Here is a 21,265-nt window from a genome sequence, read left to right on the forward strand (position 1 = left end):
AAAGAACCCCAACAGACAAAAAGGTTGTGGTCAGGGGGCATCTATAAAGATGTCGCAAGCACAAGAGTGAGATCAGATCTAATAGATTGAGAGAAGTATAGATCATACTAGAATAAAACACTTTTTGGCAAGGGGCATATAGGAGCACAACATAGAATTAGTCGAGGTGACTAATATTTTGAAGCATAATCAAGGATGAGATGAAGTAATAATCAATAAGTCCTTAAAACGGCCAATGCTACTCTAGGTCAGCGGTCCTACAGTCAGCACGGCTTTGATACCACTTATGTCACACCCGGTTTTGTAAGGTAAACCGAATGCAAACCGTGTACGTGCCAGGATCAGAACTCACGTACATAGCGATTACATAAATGACTCATCATAGCACAATGCCTCGAGTAACAATAAAGGGTAAGTCATAGTATTAAAGACTAGAGTCATTTACATAATATAATCAAAGTACACAGAATAGAAACGTAGCCAACGTAAATTAACCCACCACAGGCAGCTGACTGGGGGAGGTCGCTAGCCTAATCCTCGAACTCGTCGAAGTCCTGGAATTCCTGGGGATCCGCCTCGACGCCTTCTTCTTTACCTGAGCATAGATTGCCCCAAAGGCAACCTGGTGTTTTGTGAAAGCAAGGGTGAGTACACATCAACGTACTCAGCAAATGTCCCGTTTGGCTGAGGTGGACTAGCTTTATGTGGAGTTAAGCTCAAGCAGTTGCTTTTAGTTGGTCAGGTATTTATTATTAGTGGAAGCCAAGTTTTAGTAATAGCCAACCCGTGAACAGCTTCCTCCTCGAGGAACATCATGATCATCATCGAATCAAAAACATTAATAGAACCATTGAGTCTCGAACCAGTTGTATCTCTAATCAAAGAGGATCCCAAGGCTGCTCTTAACCGTGAGCACGGCTGATATATCAGTTTCATTACCCTCTGCAGAGGTCGCACACTTTACCCATGAGCCGTGATTCCCGTTTTGCCCGGGGATCATGACTCCCCATTGATCACTTCCTAGGTGGTCTGGCAGGGTATCACTACGTAGCTTTTACAAAGATTCCCTAGAGGTCATAGCCACCCGTTAGGTTTCTCCAGTTTGATAAACACAGTACCTCTCCCCGCAGGAGGGTGACTAACAAAAGCAAAACGAAAGAACCTCGGCACTCAGCCTCGGCAGAGCAAGCACTGTGCCTGGACCCCATTGACGGCACGACGGCGAAGCAACTACACCTCTAGTTCCTCTAATTAATTAGCTAAGGGCATCCCATTTCACCCTCATGGTTGCACTGTTATCCCGGGTGGTCACTCCACGAACAGGTCCTTACGGAGAGGTACTCAGGGAAAAGGCCCGAGCCCCCTAGAGTATCACAATATCATCCTTGGGATAACATCATCGTATCATAATATTCACATCATGTTCATTGATTAAAGTAAAGCAATAGCATAAAGCTAACCATGATAACCCAAAAGGGTAAACAAGGATAAGTAAATAGAAAGCTAGTCAATCCTTAGGTTGATCATTGTATGCGGGACAGTGAATTATAAGTAGATAGGACATAATGGGTCAGAGGACACTTGCCTTCACCAAACAGATGCTCAGAATCTTCAGCCTTGTAGAACTCAAAGAGCTGGGTCATTTGATCGTCGAAGCTTGATCGTCGATTCCTCGAAGCTCGGAAATGGATCACAGTCTATTTGTGTCACACAGTGAAAACCAACAGGCACAAACAAACAGACATATGTATATGCATAAGAACATTACACCATTAAAATAAAAACATAATAAAACATGCAAAATGAAATAGAGTGTGCTACTATAGTCACGCGATGAAAAGAAACGCGATAGTCGGAGCTACGGTCGAGAAGTTAGCGCGTTTACTCTAAAAATATTAGTTAGAACATTTGATTCGACGTTATCAAATATAAATTATATCTAATATTTAGTTTCACTTAACCTGTTACACTAGCAGCTATTAGTTAACTAGTAATTTAATTAAAGCGAGAGATTATAGGCGATGCGAATTTACGACACATGAAACAACACGACAGCGTGCAGAAGGACGCTTGGACACGCACGACCACACGCGATTTAGCGCGCGGACGACGCCTGAAACAGTGCGTGCGACCAGCGTGAATATCGTGCGAATCAGCACGCGCGACAGGCGAGAAAATACTAAGTAGAGAACACGCTTATACTAGGCAAATGTTAAATAAATAGAAAGTAGTTAGTTAATATTAGCCATGATAACGTTTATTATAAAAGTCCAAGTTAAACATTACACATTTAATCCAACCAGAATATTAATCTAATAAATACTAGTCGAGTCACCCATAAGTTAGTTATCTAACATATATGATCTGATGAACTAACGTTACTAACATGAGCGTTTATAAACGAAATTAATTTATTATCACGCGCAGACGTCGCGCGACACAGGTGATCGACACGCGAGATACACGTTAACAACGCGCGGCAAGGCAAGCGACACATGCAAATGGCACACGCGACGCAGACAAACGACGTGTGGCGGCACGCGACACTATATGGAATAGCGTGCGGATGGCACGAGAAACAACACGCACGACAGTGCGCGACACGCATGAGTCAACACGACTACGCGCATGAACAGCACGACGACGCGCAAACGATGCCGCGCGCGAACAACAACAAACAACTAATTAATTAAGAGTATTTAAGCTGGTATTAATCAAGTTAATTAACATTTATATTTATAAAAGCACGAGTTAAAACTATAGACTTGTTCTAAATAAATTGTTATTTTATTAACCCTCGAATAAACCAATAATTAATTATTCGACTAAAACATGCGACCTGACGACAACGAGCGCCACATGTGGGAACAGCTCGTGCGTCACGCGTGAAGGAGCACACAGAAAGAGCGCACAACCACGTGTGACCATGAGCAAATGACATGTGACAATGCGCGCGAACAGCCTGCGACAACCGCGTGCAAAACAACACTACGACACGCACACGGTGCGCGCACAGCACGACGACGAGCACATCACACGCGAACAGCGCGACGATAGTGCGACAACACGGGAACTACTAAATAGATGTTGCGTCTATACTAAACAAGTATTAAATTAAAACATTTGTGTAGTCATTAATCACACTAACATGTGTTTATAAATCGTAACTAAAACTATGAATTAGTTATTTTAATGACCAAGAGATAAACAATTACTTTATTAATTAAATAAAACATTTGTCACGACCAAACAATGTTTCTAACATGTAGACAACGTTATTATCAAACTAACGCAACTAGAACGAGTCGAAACAAATTTATAACATGTGCACGAGATCATTACACGGTTAATATAACTGGAATGGATTAATCGAATATCTAACACCAAAGTTAATACATATTTTAATAAATAGCGCACTAACAACGATGTGGCACGATCCTATCGGTCAGAATCGTGCCACACCAAGGGTCACATGATCTCATCCACAACCGGTCAAAGTGAATGGGATCAAATGTGGCTACATGGACTTATTCCTCTCTGCTGTAACCGCACATGCGAGCACATGCGATTCTTTTTCCTGTGCACGCACGAAGTGGGCAGCTTCTTCTCCAATCTTCCATTCTTCAACTACAAGGACGCTGGGGAAAGCTCGGACGACCTGGGCAGCTGCGCAAGAGCAGAATCGCACCAGGGTCAAGGCCGGGGCCGTCCACCAGGGGCGCTCCTCGGTAGTCGCTGCATGCTAGGGAGCCGCTGCCAGGGCCGTAGCCATGGAGGCTTGCCAGGCGAGGGCCGAGGGGCATGGGCTAGCAGGGGTAGGGGCCTGGGGCAGCGCGGCTCGCCGGCGACCCACCAGCCAACGGCGCTTGCGCACACAGGACGTGCAGGGGGGCACGACTGCAGGGACTCGGCCATGGCCATGCGCTGGGGCCACACATCGGAGGGAAGGGGAGCCGCGCAGGGGCTCGCCGGGAGGAGACGAACTGCTTGGCAGGGGGCAGAGAGGGCTACTCGCCGGGGAAGAACCCGTGGGGAGGGAGGGAGCAGCCAGAGAGGAAGAGGGATAAAGGGAGAAGAGGGAGCCTCACTCGGCCACTAACCTCGGCAACGACGAGAGCATCGCAGATCTTCCTGGGCGATTCGGCGCGGCGAACGACTGAGCGGCCAGGACATGGAGGGCAGCTCACCGGAGAGCCGAGGTCGACTGGGGGGCGGGGCTGGCCGCCGCCATGGCCACGGCTAGGGGTTGTAGCCGGCCGGACGCCGTGCGCAGAGGCCCGGCCCTGCCTTGCCGTGTCCACGGGAGTGGTTGCTGAACGAGACGAGGGAGAAGAGAGCGGTATGGAGAATAGAATTATGCGAGCGACACGCGAGTTGAGCGACAATTTCGTTCTGGTCACGCCCACGTTGTGGGTATGAGCCAAGAGCCCAGATGACCGAGTGAAGCAGGAGGCGGTTGGGGGAAGATGCCAATGACAGGCGGGCTGCTGGGGGGGGTTTCTTGTGCAGCTGATGCGCAGAGGACCAGGGCGAGCGCCTCGGCGCGCACGTACAGTAGAGTGGGTCGTGCTTGGGAAAAGGTGAAGAGAGGAGTTTTATTTTCTCTTTATTTATATATAAATATGTTTGGTTATTTTAGACCATGCTCAAATAGTTTAAATTCTATAGTTTTTCCTTCTTCAAAACATAAACACTGCCAAGATTATTTTTTTAGCAAACAAAAATTGTGCTTCGGCATGAATGCAACAGTCAAAGCTTCTTTAGGGCATTATTTTACTAAGATTAAAACGTATATATAACAAAATAATTCTCCATTTTTTTAGGAAAAAGGGAAGGAAAGCGAGGAACTGAGACGGTGACACCTGAATTTGGTGGATATTAAAAAAGAAATTTTATACCCCCAAATTCAGGGTGTTACAGCGTCCCGGGTTGCGGACGTCGGGGCGGAGCTCACCGGGGCAAAGGGCGCGGCGGAGTTCCAACGGCGACGGGGAACCGAGCTCGGGACGGCGGGGGTTATGGCGGCGGCGCTCTGCGTGCGCGCAGCGAGGGGGGAAGAGGGTCTACTGGAGCGCAAATGGGGGAGGGGGAGAGGGCGAGTGGGGCTCGGGGCTCAAGTGGCCAGGGGCGGGTCAGTTGCGAGCTCCACGCGCGACGTGGGCGTGGGGAAGGCGGGCGCGCGCAGCTCGGCGGCGGTTACGCGGGGACGACGGGGCTGACAGCCCGGGCCCGCGAGCAGAGAGAGAGGGGAGAGCGGAGGCGGGCGCGCGAGAAGCGGCTGCGCTGACGGGCGGGCCCGCCAGGGCAGAGAGAGCGGGGGGGAAGAGGGCGCGCGCGCGGGATTGGGCCGACTGGGCCGAAAGGCCGAGGAGGGCGGGGGAGTGGGCTTCTTTTCCTTTTCTTTTTATTCTGGAATTGTTTTCTCTTTTTCTTTTTATTTTCTCCAATTGATTCAAATCCAAATGAGCCACAAATTCAAATCAAACTTTCAAAGAATTATGCACCAAGCAAAAGTGAAATCTAGGGTTCAACATGATGCAAGAATTCATACTCCCTTAGGGCTTAACATAATAAACTATAATTACAAATAAAATAAGCACATCTCTCCTATAGAAATAAGAAAGAAAAGAATGAGGAAGGATGAGAAAAGGGAAGTAACACCTGAATTTGTGAATATGAGCAAAGAAATTTTATACCCCCAAATTCAGGGTGTTACAAACCTACCCCCCTTAAAAGAATCTCGCCCCGAGATTCAAGGTTGGTCAGCAAAGAGTTCAGGGTATTTGGCCTTCAGATCATCTTCTCGTTCCCAGGTTGCTTCTTCCTAAGAGTGGTGGCCCCATCTGACTTTGCACATCCTGATGGTGTTCCTCCGGGTGACTCTGTCTGCAAACTCCAGAATCTGCGTTGGCTTCTCTATGTATGTCAGATCCTCTTGGACTTCCAAACCCTCCACTGGCAATTGTTCTTCTGGTACTCGCAGACACTTCTTCAATTGCGACACATGGAACACATTGTGCACTGCTGACAAGCTCTATGGTAGGTCAAGCTGGTAGGCCACTTCTCCACGCTTTGCTTGAATCTGATATGGTCCGACGTACCGGGGTGCTAACTTGCCTTTTACTCCGAACCTTCTGACTCCCCTGATAGGTGACACCTTCAGATAGACGTAGTCTCCCACTTCAAAACTCAGTTCTCTTCTCCTTCTGTCTGCATAGCTTCGCTGTCTTGACTGGGCTGTCTTCAGGTTCTCCCGAACCATCTTGATATTTTCTTCGGCTTCAAGCAAAATGTCGGGGCCAAACACCTGTCTCTCTCCAGGCTGGTCCCAATGCAGCGGAGTCCTACAACTCCGTCCATAGAGTGCCTGAAACGGTGACATCTTCAAGCTGGCCTGGTAACTGTTGTTGTAGGAGAATTCTGCATACGGTAACCTTTTGTCCCATCCTGACTTGTCTTGCAACGCACAGGCTCTCAACATGTCTTCTAGGATCTGATTAGTTCTTTCAGTCTGACCGTCTGTCTGCGGGTGATAAGCTGAGCTGAAGTTCAAATGTGTGCCCAAAGCTTCTTGTAGCTGCTGCCAAAAATGAGAGGTGAACTGCGTTCCTCGATCTGACACTATCTTCTTCGGCACACCATGAAAGCAGACTATCCGTGACATGTATAACTCAGCTAACTTTGCTCCGGTGTATGTTGTCTTCACGGGTATGAAATGGGCCACCTTTGTTAAGCGGTCCACAACCACCCAGATGGAATCATAACCGGCCCGGGTACGAGGTAGGCCAACTATAAAATCCATCCCGATCTCATCCCACTTCCACTGAGGAATCCGCAAAGGCTGCAACAATCCGGCGGGCCTTTGATGCTCTGCTTTGGTTCTCTGACAGCTATCACAGATGGCGACATATTCTGCGATTTCTCTTTTCATGCCATACCACCAAAACCTTCTTTTTAAATCCTGGTACATCTTCTCACTTCCAGGGTGTATCGAGTAGGCTGTCTCATGAGCTTCCTTGAGGATCAGCTCCCGAATAGGTTTGAGGTCGGGAACACACAATCGGTCCTTGAACCATATTACTCCCTCTTCGTCCTCTCGAAAGTCTTTGCCTCTTCCTTCTAAGATCAGCTGTCGGATCTTGTTGATGCTTTCATCATCCTTCTGCCCTTCTTTGATCTCCCGCTCTAGGGTGGGCTCTAATTCCACTGTTACTCCTTGCGTACTGTTCAGGAAACCGAGGCTCAGTCTGTCGAATTCTTTGGCTAACTCATACGACATCGGGTACGAGGCCAACATATTGACTTGACTCTTCCTGCTCAGAGCATCTGCAACAACATTGGCTTTGCCTGGATGGTAATATATCTCCAACTCATAGTCTTTGATCAATTCCAACCATCTTCGCTGCCTCATGTTTAACTCTGATTGGGTGAATATGTACTTCATACTTTTATGATCTGTGTAGATGTCGCACTTCTGCCCATACAGGTAATGTCTCCAGGTCTTTAAGGCATGAACCACTGCTGCCAACTCCAGGTCATGTGTGGGGTAGTTTTTCTCATGGATCTTCAGCTGACGAGATGAGTATGCTACAACTCTTCCTTCTTGCATTAGCACACATCCCAATCCGGTGTAAGAAGCATCGCAATACACTGAGAATGGCTTGTGAACATCAGGCAGGACTAACACAGGAGCTGTAGTCAATCTATTTTTCAGTTCTTCAAATGCTTCCTGACACTTTTGAGTCCATTTAAACTCAACCTTCTTTGCTAGTAACGCTGTCATTGGCCTAGCAATCTTTGAGAAGCCTTCAATGAAACGCCTATAGTATCCGGCCATCCCAATGAAGCTCTTGATCCCACGAACATCCTTCGGTGCTTTCCAGTTCAGGATATCTGCCACTTTCTTTGGATCCACTGCTAACCCCTCTTGATTTATGATGTGACCCAGAAATAAGACTTCATGAATCCAGAACTCGCATTTGCCCAGCTTGGCATACAACTGATGCTCTCGAAGTCTTTGCAATACCATCTTCAAATGCTCTACATGATCTTCCTCACTTTGAGAGTATATGAGAATGTCATCGATGAACACTACCACAAACTTGTCTAGATAGTCCATGAACACGCTGTTCATCAGGTACATAAAGAAGGCTGGCGCATTTGTCAAACCAAAGGACATAACTGTGAACTCATATAACCCATACTTGGTGATGAATGCCGTCTTCGGTATGTCCGAGGGTCGGATTCTGAGTTGATGGTAGCCTGACCTCAGATCTATCTTCGAGAATACGCTGGCACCTCTGAGCTGGTCAAATAGATCTTCTATCCTGGGCAGGGGGTACTTGTTCTTGACGGTGACTTCATTCAAGGCTCTGTAGTCTATGCACATCCTCTTGGTACCATCTTTCTTCTCTACAAACAACACTGGAGCGGCCCAAGGCGAGGTGCTGGGCCTGATGTAACCCTTCTCTAACATCTCATCTATCTGCTTCTTGAGTTCCACCAATTCTGGTCCAGACACTCGATAGGCTCTTTTGGAAATGGGGGCGGTACCAGGGATAAGCTCTATGGCAAATTCGACTTTTCTCTCGGGTGGCATGCCCGTTAGCTCCTCGGGAAACACATCCGGAAAGTCCGACACAACCTTGATAGCCTTGAGCGGGTTGGGCTCTTTACTATCAACTGAAATCTGGTGACAGGCTCCCTCTTCTGATTTAGGCATCCATAGCTCGGCCACTACCTCTTCTCCTGACGGGGACTTCAATGTTACGGTCCTCTTGTCACAACTAACATTTGCCTCATACTTCATTAACCAATTCATCCCTAGAATAACATCTATCCCAGGGGTGTCTATTACTATTAAGTCACTGGGGAATCCTATTCCCCTTATTTCCACCATTATATTTGAGCATATTTTATCTGTTTGCACCTTGCCACCAACCGAATTAATCCTCATGGGCGGCATCATTGCCTCTACTGAGATGTTATGCAATTCTACCCATGTTGCAGTGACAAATGAATGAGTTGCACCAGTATCAAATAGCACTTTTGCGGGATGAGATTCGACTGAGAACATACCTACTGCCACATCTGGTGCATCCTAGATTGCTTCGGCCTCCAAGTGGTTCACCTTTCCACGGTTGTACGCTTGGTTACGATTGCCTGCTGCCGGCTGCAGTACACCTTGCCTTGTTGGAGCATTGGGGTTGGTCTGCTGCTGAGCCATCTTCTTTGGGCACTGCATCGCCCAGTGGCCTTGTTCTCCACAATGGAAACATCCTCTGCCTCCTCCTTGTGCTGGGGCTGCTTGGTTGTTCTGATTCGCTGCTGGGGCAGGAAGGCGAGGTGCCTGGTTGTTCTGCTTCTGATACTGATTACCTCCCTGCTGGCTGTGCTGACGATACTGCTGCTGCTGCTGTGGGTACTGCCTCTGAAACTGCTGTTGATGCGGATGCTGATTCTGATTCTGATATACCTGTGGGTGACCAGGCCTGCCTTGCTGAGACGAACTGCCTGAGAAACGTGGACGGCTGATGCCTCCGGTCTGGGGTCCACTCATCTTGCGCTTCCGATCTTCCATATCCTTACGCTTCTTCTCAGTCATCACTGCCCTATCGATCAGGTGCTGGAAGGTTGGGAAGGTATGATTCATCAGCTGGTAATGCAGGGGATCCACCAAACCTCTCATGAACCTGTACTGCCTCTTAGCATCAGTGTTGACATCCTCGGGTGCATAACGAGACAGCTGCAGAAACTTGTCTCTGTACTCACTAACAGACAGGGGTCCCTGCTTCAGAGCCAGAAACTCCTCCTTCTTCACGATCATCAGTCCCTCTGGCACATGGTACCGACGGAAATTCTCGCTGAATTCCTCCCAAGTGATGGCTTCAGGGTCAGCATGGGTGGCGAGGTAGGACTCCCACCAGGACTGGGCTGCTCCCCTTAGCTGGCGGGGACCATACAGAACCTTCTCCCTGTCATCACATTGGGCGGTGCGCAGTTCTCTTTCCACTGCGCGCAACCAGTCTTCTGCATCCATGGGGTCAGCAGAATGGGCGAAGGTAGGAGGGTGCCCTCTCATGAACTCACCACGCCTATCCCGTGGCATCTGGGGCATCTGCACTTGCAATTGGGGTTGAGGTTGCTGTTGAGCCTGCTGCATGGCTGCCAGAGTCTGCCCAATGGCCTGCACTGCCTGGGTCTGCATCAAGAACATCTGCTCCACTGACATCGGGGGTGGTGGGGGAGGCTGCCTCTGTTGTTCCTCCTGCTGGTCATGCTGCTCTTGCTGAGCACGCCTGTTGCATCGGCGCCTGTTGTCAGACATCTGTGGAAGACATTCATACGTCAGCATTGATCTTACAACCCTTCAGCATAAGAAAAGAGGATACAGAATTCTTCATGACACTGAGTGAACAAAGAGCTTCACTGATCCTCATTCATGATTCAACACAGCTTCTCGGATAAGAAAGGAAAGTAAGATTAAATGGTTTCCCAACTAAACAACTGGCTTCATTAACATTACTAGCTAAGCCAAACTGCAGGGGAAACCCTCATGTTGGCTACAGTCATTACAAAGATCCAAATCCAACACAGGTTCATCATAACAAGCATGCAAACAACTGATAAGCAAACTAAACTAAATGGAAGCAACTAATAAGCAAACTAAACTGACTACCTAAGACTGAGACATCTGACTTAAGAATTATTACAAACTCCGACGCTAACGATCTAAGGATCTAGATCTATCCTGGTCTTACAGACAGGGGAACCATAAGTGTGATGACCACGTGGCGGTGAGCGGTAAGGGTGCTGAGTCCCAACAGGAGCGGGAGAACCACCCTCCTGGTGATGGCGCTCTGCCAACTCAGCACGCAACTCCGCAATCTCCGTTCGAGCCCTGCTTAGCTCGTCCAGGGAGTGATCCAGCTCAGTGTTAAGCACTGCGACTAGGTTGACTGTGCTGCTCAACCTAGGGTTAGCCTCACCAACAGGTGAGACAACCACACTCTCTGTGCTGCCAGTAGGACGGCGGGGGTAGTACCGAAGGTTAAGACCGTCGGCCACGCCACCGAACAAAGAACAGTACTGGGAGAGTGCACGTCGTGCTGCATCCTGCATAGCCGCCTCTGCAGTGTCCCTCTCGGAGATGGAATAGTGCTCCGAAACGGTCTCCGCACCCCGGAGGTCATCCTCCGGACGGCGAACTAGGCAGGTAGCCTCCCAGCGGTCCGGGTACCTCCCGCGACTGTGCTGGTAGACTACACAACGATACTCGATCGACCAGGTGTGCCGGTCGAAAGCCTGGCGCAACAAGGTGTCGAGTGCGTCGTGGAAGTGACAACCGCGAGCGGCGTCATGGGTGATGGGTCGGGCGACCCATCCTTCCGCCTCCTGCGGCTCAGAAGACACCATGCTGTGGTCTGAGTCGTCGTCGTCGGGGTCTCCTCCAGTAGCTCCTCCAACAGCCGGGGCGTCCCGCGGTGGTGCAGGGGGCGCCTCCAGCTGGGCCACAGAGGAACGGGGCCTCACAGACTCCACCTCTCGCTGGGGTGGGGAGGAAGAGCCCTGCTGCTCTCTGTGCTGGCGCCGGCGTTCCTGCTCCTCACGCAGGCGGTGGTGCAGCCTCTCCAGGTGACTCGACTGACCAGACACGGTGCGGTGCAGAGGACGCTCCGCAAGTCGAGACGGCAGGAAAGGAATCACCGACTTACGTGCAGTGTGTCTAAGACGAGCCATCTACAAAAGACATCGCAAGCACAAGAGTAAGAGCAGAACTAATATGACAAGTGAATAAACCCAAGATAGAATAAGATAAAAATTTTAACAAGGTATAGTATAGATAGATAGTAAAACATAGGGTTGGTCGAGGTGACCGACTTTTTGAAGTAACATCAGATGTCAAGGTGAGGGGGAGGGTCAATAGTCCTTAGTACGACCAGTGCTACTCTAGGTCAGCGGTCCTACCGTCAGCATGGGCTTTGATACCACTTATGTCACACCCGGTTTTGGAAGGCAAACCGAATGCGAACTATGTACGTGCCAGGATCAGAACTCACGTACACAGCGATTACATAAATGAACATCATCACACAATGCTCGAATAATAACATAAAAGAGTACTTATTACATCACCGAGTCATAGACATCCACATAGTCATTGTCTTAACAAGTAAATCAAAGTACTAGCGAAACGCAGTAAAGATAAGGCCTTCACAGGCAGCTGACTGGGGGTTGCCGCCAACCCACACCTAGAATTCATCGTAGTCTTGGAACTCCTGGAAGTCTCCTTCCACGGCTTCACCTTCTCCTGAGCAGTGGTTACAATGCGGACAACCTGGTGTTTTGTGGTAAAGCAAGGATGAGTACACATCAACGTACTCAGCAAATGTCCCGTTTGGCTGAAGTGGACTAGCTTTATGTGGGGTTAGGCTCAAGCAGTTGCTTTTAGTTGGTCAGGTATTTATCATTAGTAGGAGCCAGATTTTAGCATTAACCAACCCGTAAACCATTTTCCTCATCGAGGAACAACATCATCATAGTCGAACCAAAACCATAACATAATCCTTGTATCTCGAACCATCTGTATCTCTAATCAAAGAGGATCCCAAGGCTGCTCTTAACCGTGAGCACGGCTGATATACCAGTTTCACTACCCTCTGCAGAGGTTGCACACTTTACCCATGAGTCATGATTCCCTTTCTACCCGGGGAGAGCTAATCCCCATTGACCACTACCTAGGTGGTCCGGCAGGGCATCACTACGTAGCTTTTACAAAGATTCCCTAGAGATCATAGCTGCCCGTTAGGTTTCTCCAGTTTGATAAACACAGTACCCCTCCCCGCAGGAGAGTGACTAACAAAGAGCAAAACGAAAGAACCTCGGCACTCAGCCTCGGCAGAGCAAGCACTGTGCCTGGACCCCATTGACGGCACGACGGCTAAGCAACTACACCTCTAGTTCATCTAATTAATCAGCTAAGGGCATCCCATTTCACCCTCATGGTTGCACTGTTATCCCGGGTGGTCTCTCAACGAACCAGTCCTTACGGAGAGGTACTCAGGAAATAGCCTGAGCCCCCTAGAGTATCACAAGATCATCAACATCATCAGGATAACAGTATCATAAATAGTCACATCATGTTCATTGATTATGTTAAAGCAATAGCAAAGTGCTAACCATAATAGCCCATAAGGTCATCAAGGATAAATTAAAATGTAAAGCTAGTCAATCCTTAGGTTTCAAGTAAGTAGTGCGGGGTAGTAAGTTATAAATGAATAGGACATAATGGGACAGAGGACACTTGCCTTCACCAAACTGCTGATCAGGGACTTCCTCTGCAACTTCCTCGGGAAACACAGACTGCTCGTTGTCTACGTAAAGTAATCATTCACACTATGCACTTGGGAAGATAACAAACAAAAAGCAACATTCCAAACATATGCAGCAGAGAGATCACAAGTTCATAGTTGAAAAGGGATAGGCACTCTGGTGTTCCCTAGGTCTGGAGTAGAGGACTATACAAAGTGATTCATTATCCACTAATCAAGTTTAAGTCAGTGGTGGAATTAAATCATTACCTGGTTTTAAGCTCCTAAACTTAGGTGTTTAGGTCCATAAACTTAAGTAATCCAACTTTTATTAAAGTCTACCAATTTCTAATTATCTCAAATAAGGTTCCAATAGTCTTAATCCTATCCTAGTGATTAACTATTAATTGGTACATGGAAACAGCAGGGAAACATTGTTTGAATAGATAGACAAAAACATAATGAGCATTTTGCAATTTGAAGCACCTCATTTGGAGTTCATATGACAAAGTTATGAATTTTACAAGTTTGGGGATTAAAATTATACCCTAAATACCTATTTTGAATTAAATAAAAGGTCCAGGGACTTATCTGCGAGAAACCAGGGACGGCGGGTTCAAATTCCAGAAAACCGGGGGTCTCTTTAAGAAAACGCGCGGGCGAAGGGGTATCGGGCTACTACGGCCGTCAGATCTAAAGCGAACGGCTAGGATTAGATCCTGCGGGCGGGCGCGCGAGCGCGCGACGGCCTGGGCGACTGACAGGCGGGACCGGGCGGGCAGCGCGGGGCGCGGGCAGGCTGACAGGCGGGGCCGGCGGGCAGAGCGCGCGCGGGGCGGGCTGACAGGCGGGGCCCAAACGGCAGGGAGACGGGGTGCGGGGAAAGTGGGCCTGGGCCGCTGGATCTCCGGCGGACGGCCAGGATTGGGTCCGGGCGAGTTGAATCAGGGCCGCCCGATCTAGGATGAACGGCGGGGATCGGGTGGGCGGCCTGGGTCTTTCCTACGGCTAGCTGGGGCGGCGGCGCTCGTCCCCGCGGCGGAGGGCTCGCCGGAGACGAGGGGCGCGGGCGTTTGGCGGGCCTCTGGGGCGACCTGAGTGGCCGGGAAGGTTGGGGAGGGCACGGGGAGTCCTCTGGTGGGGTCTGGGTCGGGGCAGGAGCACCGGAGGGGGGCGGTTCACGGCGGAGCGGCTCGGCGGCGGGATTACTCTACTCCGGCGAGGAATTACACGCGGCAGAGAGCAAAACAAAGGTCGATAGGGGCGGGAGAGGTCCCTTACCTCAAGGCGGGCTCCGGGGACTCCTCGGCGGCGGGAATGGCGCGACGGTGGCCCGGGGCGACGGTGGGGGACCTCCGCGGCTGCACGGGGAACGGCGGGTGAGCGCGGGCAAAGAGAAATAGGGAGGGGGAGAGGGATTTGGGGCGCGTCCCGGGTTGCGGACGTCGGGGCGGAGCTCACCGGGGCAAAGGGCGCGGCGGAGTTCCAACGGCGACGGGGAACCGAGCTCGGGACAGCGGGGGTTATGGCGGCGGCGCTCTGCGTGCGCGCAGCGAGGGGGGAAGAGGGTCTACTGGAGCGCAAATGGGGGAGGGGGAGAGGGCGAGTGGGGCTCGGGGCTCAAGTGGCCAGGGGCGGGTCAGTTGCGAGCTCCACGCGCGACGTGGGCGCGGGGAAGGCGGGCGCGCGCAGCTCGGTGGCGGTTACGCGGGGACGACGGGGCTGACAGCCCGGGCCCGCGAGCAGAGAGAGAGGGGAGAGCGGAGGCGGGCGCGCGAGAAGCGGCTGCGCTGACGGGCGGGCCCGCCAGGGCAGAGAGAGCGGGGGGGAAGAGGGCGCGCGCGCGGGATTGGGCCGACTGGGCCGAAAGGCCGAGGAGGGCGGGGGAGTGGGCTTCTTTTCCTTTTCTTTTTATTCTGGAATTGTTTTCTCTTTTTCTTTTTATTTTCTCCAATTGATTCAAATCCAAATGAGCCACAAATTCAAATCAAACTTTCAAAGAATTATGCACCAAGCAAAAGTGAAATCTAGGGTTCAACATGATGCAAGAATTCATACTCCCTTAGGGCTTAACATAATAAACTATAATTACAAATAAAATAAGCACTTCTCTCCTATAGAAATAAGAAAGAAAAGAATGAGGAAGGATGAGAAAAGGGAAGTAACACCTGAATTTGTGAATATGAGCAAAGAAATTTTATACCCCCAAATTCAGGGTGTTACAATCGTGCGAAGCCAGTCATCTGCATCGAGGGGATTGCTGGACCTCGCGAACGTGGGAGGCTTGAGTCTCAAAAATTCTCCCATCCTGTCCTGTGGCCTTCCACCGCCTGGGCGCTGGTTTTCCAGACTTCGAGTGAGGACTTCAATGAGTCGGGTTTGATTGGCTAGAACTTGGGCTAGGTCTAGTGGTAGTTCCGGAGGTGCGGGGAGGTGGGTCTCACTCCCTTCTCCGCCAGCCTCTCCATCAGCTCCTAGAGGAAGTCTTGCTCCAATCCCGGAGGCGGTAGGCGTGGTTTTATCCGAAGCCATCTGCCATGGGAAAAGAGTCACTATTATGCACATGCCATTTTTTTAACTAGTTATTTTATTCATTACATCAAGCCATTACATAACACAGCACACTGCTACCACAAGCTCATCACACACGGGTGCTATCTAGGGTACTCCCGAACTCCTTCTCTAAAGTGTCCCCAAATTCCTTGAGAAGGTCATCAAGGCTGGCCAGGGACATCTCTTCGGTGTCGGACGGGTTCCTTGGAGGGTTTTCTTCCTTCTGCTCAGTCTGACATCCTTGACTTTTGGTCTTCTTGCGGATTTTCCTTGCGGGGGCGAGCTTCTCCAGTTTCTTGTCATAGTCCATTTTTAGGGTGCGGTAGGCTTTCCGGGTATTGGTCTCTTCGCCTTTAGCTATTGAGAGGCTCTCTTGAAGGGACGCCTTTTCTTCTGAAAGTTCCCTGACTTTTTGCTCCAGGCTTTCCACCTGGGAGGTTAGGGAGGTGCAGTGGAGGGCGAGGTCATCATATTGGTTGTCAAGGGTGTGAAGGTATCCGGCCATGTAGACAATGGTGGGATCATTCTCAATAGGATCTCCTCCTGATAGGGCCTGAAGTCTTTTCCTCCAGGTGGGGGTATTCTTGTTGCTGGGTGGAAAGTAGCGAAGGGGGGTTTCAAAGATCACTTTGTTGTAGTTCTGGCAAAGTTGTCGGAGGGCTTTTCGGGCGACATTCTGGCAAGTATCTGGGAAGTGGTATCCGGTAAAAGTGACTTTAAAGGAAGGATGGTTTGGATAGTTTCGGCTTTCTCCCAGGTAGACTGCCATAGAGCATTTCTCCATTCTGCCTTCGATATGCTCCGTCCAGACGTATTCCGGCCTTTTGCGGATTCCCATGCGAAGCGCACAACTTTGCAAGAGATGCGGGAACCCTTCCACCTCTGAGCAGTAGGAGGTCCTAATGGCCAGAGAGTCTTCCATCTGGAATAGGAAAAGAAGGGTCTTGTTAAAATCGGGGAAGAGAAGAGAAAACTTTTCTTGGGGTAAGAGGTATTTTCTTTTTAGGGCAAGTTTTTAAGGTCAGGGCTGCGTCCTACGGCCAGTCCTATGGCTCTGATACCACCTGAAGCGTCCCGATCCTTTGAGACTCAAATGTGATACAAATACTAGTCCCAGGAGGCTAGTAAACACATTTCTTACTTCAAATAGTTCAGAGTTTAAATAAAGGTTATTACAATACCGGGGTACAAGCTCGAGAGAGCCAAATTAAGAAGCGCAGTAGGAAAATATACTAGCCCAAGCCACAGGTAGAACTGGGTGCAGACACAACCCTCTCAATCAAGCATAGCAGAAAAGAAGTCTTCGGCTGCTGAAAAACATAAATAAATCTGGGTGAATACACTAGGTATTCCGCAAGCCCACCCCGCTCCCGTAGAGAGAAAGAGACCTATGATGTACATGCTCAATTTGGTGGAGTTGTGGTCACTCATCATTTTCTTAGAGAAAGGTAGTTACTTGAAGGTTTTTCCCATAGTCTTAAAAATAACCAAAAACTCAACCGCCACTGAGCTTCCCGCTCCCATGGCCTCAGTTTCTTTCTTAACACCTATTTATTCACACATTCCCCTTTTCATGAAACTCCTAGAAAAAGTTCTAATTGCCATACCATACCAGACTCGTCCATACCAGTGGACACGGACTATTCGAATAGGTTTCAACTCTGCACAGAGGGGTACACTTTACCCACTAGCCCGGTTTCTGTGATCTCACCGTCGCGAGACCCGAATGCCGGATCTCTTTCCTTACTCGTACGTCCTAACCTTAACGGTTATCCGGAAGGAGTCAGGCCAACACCATGTCCAAACCGGACAAAACTTTCCCCCTCCTTATCCTCCCGGTGCTCCCCAGCCTTCTTAACTCTGGGGTTGGACCGCACGAGTTTGGATTGAGTGACTGCCCACACAGTCTCGAGTGGTTGTATGATAAAGGAGTACAGGTAGTGAAAATGACAAGCCGATCCTTATATGAGGGGACAATCCTTCTGCTCACGCCTAAACCAGCTGAGCCAACACCTTAGGCCCTCCCCTAAACCAGGGAGTCCCTGATCATCCCACTCCCAGGGTGATGAGGGTGAGTACCCTTCATCGCAAAACTTTCCAAAAAGAGACTTTATTTGGAGAAACACATTGCCCTTCTTCCCAAACCACATTTGGTATCCAGAATGTATATGTTAATGCGGGCCATCTCTCACTCACAATGCAATATTCCCCCATAGTTCCCGGCCTAGGCAGTGGTAGAGAGAATAGGTAATTTATGCATCAAGGGAAGGATGGACTTGCCTTCGTTGAAGCTCTCCTGGCACAGAAGATCTACTTCCGGAAGTTCGGGCTCCGGCCCTTCTTCCGGAGCTACGGGATCCGGATCTGCGGTCCCCGCTTCTTCTAGGAAACAGGCAATAAAACAATACATCAATAGTGGTTTACCAATTATAGTGTGTCATTTTCTAACATCATTATTGTATGTAACCTTGGAAATCCTTTTTGATAATTTTTGGTGCATAAAATATTGAGAAAACTATTTAAATGGGAAAAAGGGGTGGAAAAGGAAAAAAGAAAAGGGATTTCTCCTTTCCTGGGCTGGGGACAAGGTTTTTGGCCCACCCCGGGCGCGAGCGCGCGCGCGGAAGCGCTTACGGCCCAGCGGCAGCCCAAGAGCGAGGGGGAGACGGCGCTGCGCGCGAGGGTGACGGCGTCGCTGTGGGCCCACTTGCCAGCGAGAGCGGGGGGGGGGGGGGGGGGAACGGCGTTGCGGCCAGACGGCGTGGCAAACCGGCCGAGCGAGGGAGAAGGGCCGGTCGCCGGTGAGCTTGACGGTGGCTTGCCGCCGGTGGCCCGGTTCTCGGTCCAAGGGAGGGTGGTTTAGCACGGGCGGAGGCTGGCGATTCTAAGGGTAGGCTCAATTCGGCCGGAGAGGGTTGGGAGGGGGCTGCCCACGGGGAGGGGGCGGAGTTCCGCGGCGGGGATCGCCGCCGGTGGGCTCTAGGTGGGGGACGGGGGCTGGGAAGTGGTGCTTTGGGTTCGTGGCCTCGTGAGGGAGCTGCTCGGCTCACTTAATTTCTTGCTGGACCAACGGAGAGGGAGAGGGAGGAGGAGGAAAGGACTCACCAGAGAGGAGGACGACGACGGCGCTTCGCGAATTGAGCTCGGGTAAGGGGAGGAGAGGGATGGTCGAGGCTGGTGCGAGGAAGAAGGAGCTCGGGGCGAGCCTTTTATAGGCGCGCGAGGGAAGGGGGGGCGGTGGAGCTTCTTGGCTCCGGTGAGCAACACAGTGCTGCCCATAAATGCCGCACAGCGCTGCCGAGGGGACACCACGGCGGGGCGGTACCGGCGAGGACGCTGGTCAAGGGGAGGGGAGGACGGAGCGGTGCCAAACTTCCCTGTGCGGCAAGGAGACGGAGGGGAGGACAGAGGCGATGGCCGGAGGTGACTGCGGTGAAGGGACGATGGAAGGACGACGAAGCAGCTGACAAGCGGGGCCACTCTGCCAGAGGGAGCGAGCGCGCGAGAGAGAGGGCGGCTGACGGGTGGGGACACTTTGCCAGTGAGAGGGAGGCGGGGTGCGGAGCGGGCTGGCGCGCGCGCGCGGAGGCAGGTCAGAGATGGGCCGAGAGAGGAGGAGCGCGGGCGCGAGGGGGAGGAGGCCGCGGGTTTGGGCTGGGAAAAGGCCCAGCAGGGGGGAGAAGGGTTTTTCTCTTTTTCTTTCTATTTTCTAAATCCTATTTCCCTTTTTGCATCTTTTTCTTTTGAACAAATTATGTTGTGGGTAAACTAGGTGCTGGAAAATAGAATCCAAGTGATGTGCTTGTGATCAAACAAGGTGTATGTATATGATGAAAGAAAATCTAAGGGAGTTCTTGGAAATAAAGGATGAAAAGGAGGGAAAGGGAGGGGGTAGATTAGGGTTTCAAACCTCGGTTAGGATTTTGGGATGTTACAACTTCGAGTGGTTAGACTCTAATGAAGTATCAGGCTCTGATACCAATTGAAAGTCACCTAGAAGGGGGTGAATAGGCGGAATCTGAAATTTATAACTTTACACACAATCTACAAGCCGGGGTTAGCGTTAGAAATAAAACCGAGTCTGAAAGAGAGGGAAAACAAATCAACCAAAGAAATAGAGCGGATGACACGATGATTTGTTTTACCGAGGTTCGGTTCCAAAGAACCTAGTCCCCGTTGAGGTGGTCACAAAGACTGGGTCTCTTTAAACCCTTTCCCTCTCTCAAACGGTCACCTAGACCGAGTGAGCTTTCTCCTTAATCAAACGGGTCACTTAGACCCCTCACAAGGACCACCACACAATTGGTGTCTCTTGCTTTGATTACAAGTTCTTTGAAGAACAAGAATGGGAAAGAAGAAAGCGATCCAAAAACAAGAGCTCAAAGAACACGAGCAAAACTCTCTCTCTAGTCACTAGGTGATTGGAGTGTATTTGGGACTTGGAGAGGCTTTGATTCTTTTGAATTGTGTCTTGTATTGATTGCACTAGCTCTTGTATTGAATGAGATGTCTGAAAAACTTGGATGCTTGGAGTGGTGGTGGTTGGGGGGTATTTATAGCCCCAACCACCAAACCAACCGTTGGGGAGGCTATCTGTCGATGGGCGCATCGGACAATCCAGTACGCCACTGGACACTGTCCGGTGCGCCAGCCACATCACCCAACCGTTAGGGTTCTGACGGTTTCGACCGTTGGAGCTCTGACATCTTGGGGCACCGGACAGTCCGTGCCGCACCGGACAGGCACTGTTCACTGTCCGGTGCGTCTTCTGGCACTGCTCTGACTCTGCGCGAACTGTCCGCGCACTGTTCACCTTTGCTGGCGACCGTTGGATTTGTCCGTTGCGCTCGATAGTCGTTGCTCAGCTGGCACACCAGACAGTCCGGTGAATTATAGCGGAGCAGCGCCTGAGAAATCCGAAGGTGAAGAGTTCAGTCTGTACGACCCCTATGGCACCGGACACTGTCCGGTGGCACATCGGACAGTCCGGTGCGCCAGACCAGAGTTCTCTTCAGTTTCTTTTGCTCCTTTCTTTTGAACCCTAACTTGGATCTTTTTATTGGTTTGTATTGAACCTTTAGCACCTGTAGAACATATAATCTAGAGCAAACTAGTTAGTCCAATTATTTGTGTTGGGCATTTCAACCACCAAAATCATTTAGGAAACGGTTTGACCCTATTTCCCTTTCAATACCATCTAAAGCTTGTTTAAGTGAAGATGAGCTTGTATCTGTAACATGTTCAATTCCAAGAAATTTCTCAATCACCTGGCCTTGATTGTTGACAAATCTACATGGGAAAGTAAATCAATATAAATTACCAGCATTGTTTATAAAAAATGTAATAATTACATCAATAACTTACCTCAAAATCAAAGCCATTTGTTCCTTGATAGATGTGTC

General features: G+C 50.1%; 2 protein-coding genes across 2 annotated transcripts; one reads left to right on the forward strand and one right to left on the reverse strand.

Moving 5' to 3' along the window:
* Positions 1–344: 344 nt before the first annotated feature.
* LOC111589790 (uncharacterized) lies at positions 345–21,244 on the reverse strand. The gene is made up of 5 exons (XM_023300703.2): positions 21,228–21,244; positions 21,058–21,152; positions 4,101–4,537; positions 1,586–1,697; positions 345–622 (listed from the first exon to the last, which is right to left on the reverse strand). Exons 1-5 carry the CDS (start codon positions 21,242–21,244, stop codon positions 531–533), a joined length of 753 nt encoding a protein of 250 aa, XP_023156471.1. The 3' UTR covers positions 345–530.
* Positions 3,349–4,457, forward strand: LOC100384131 (uncharacterized). The gene is given in 1 exon segment (NM_001176713.1): positions 3,349–4,457. A coding segment is annotated over 1 exon segment (627 nt). The 5' UTR covers positions 3,349–3,472; the 3' UTR covers positions 4,100–4,457.
* Positions 21,245–21,265: the final 21 nt, after the last annotated feature.

The sequence above is a fragment of the Zea mays genome, chromosome 7 (genome assembly GCF_902167145.1).
Source record: "Zea mays cultivar B73 chromosome 7, Zm-B73-REFERENCE-NAM-5.0, whole genome shotgun sequence".
In the NCBI taxonomy this organism is placed as follows: Eukaryota; Viridiplantae; Streptophyta; class Magnoliopsida; order Poales; family Poaceae; genus Zea; species Zea mays.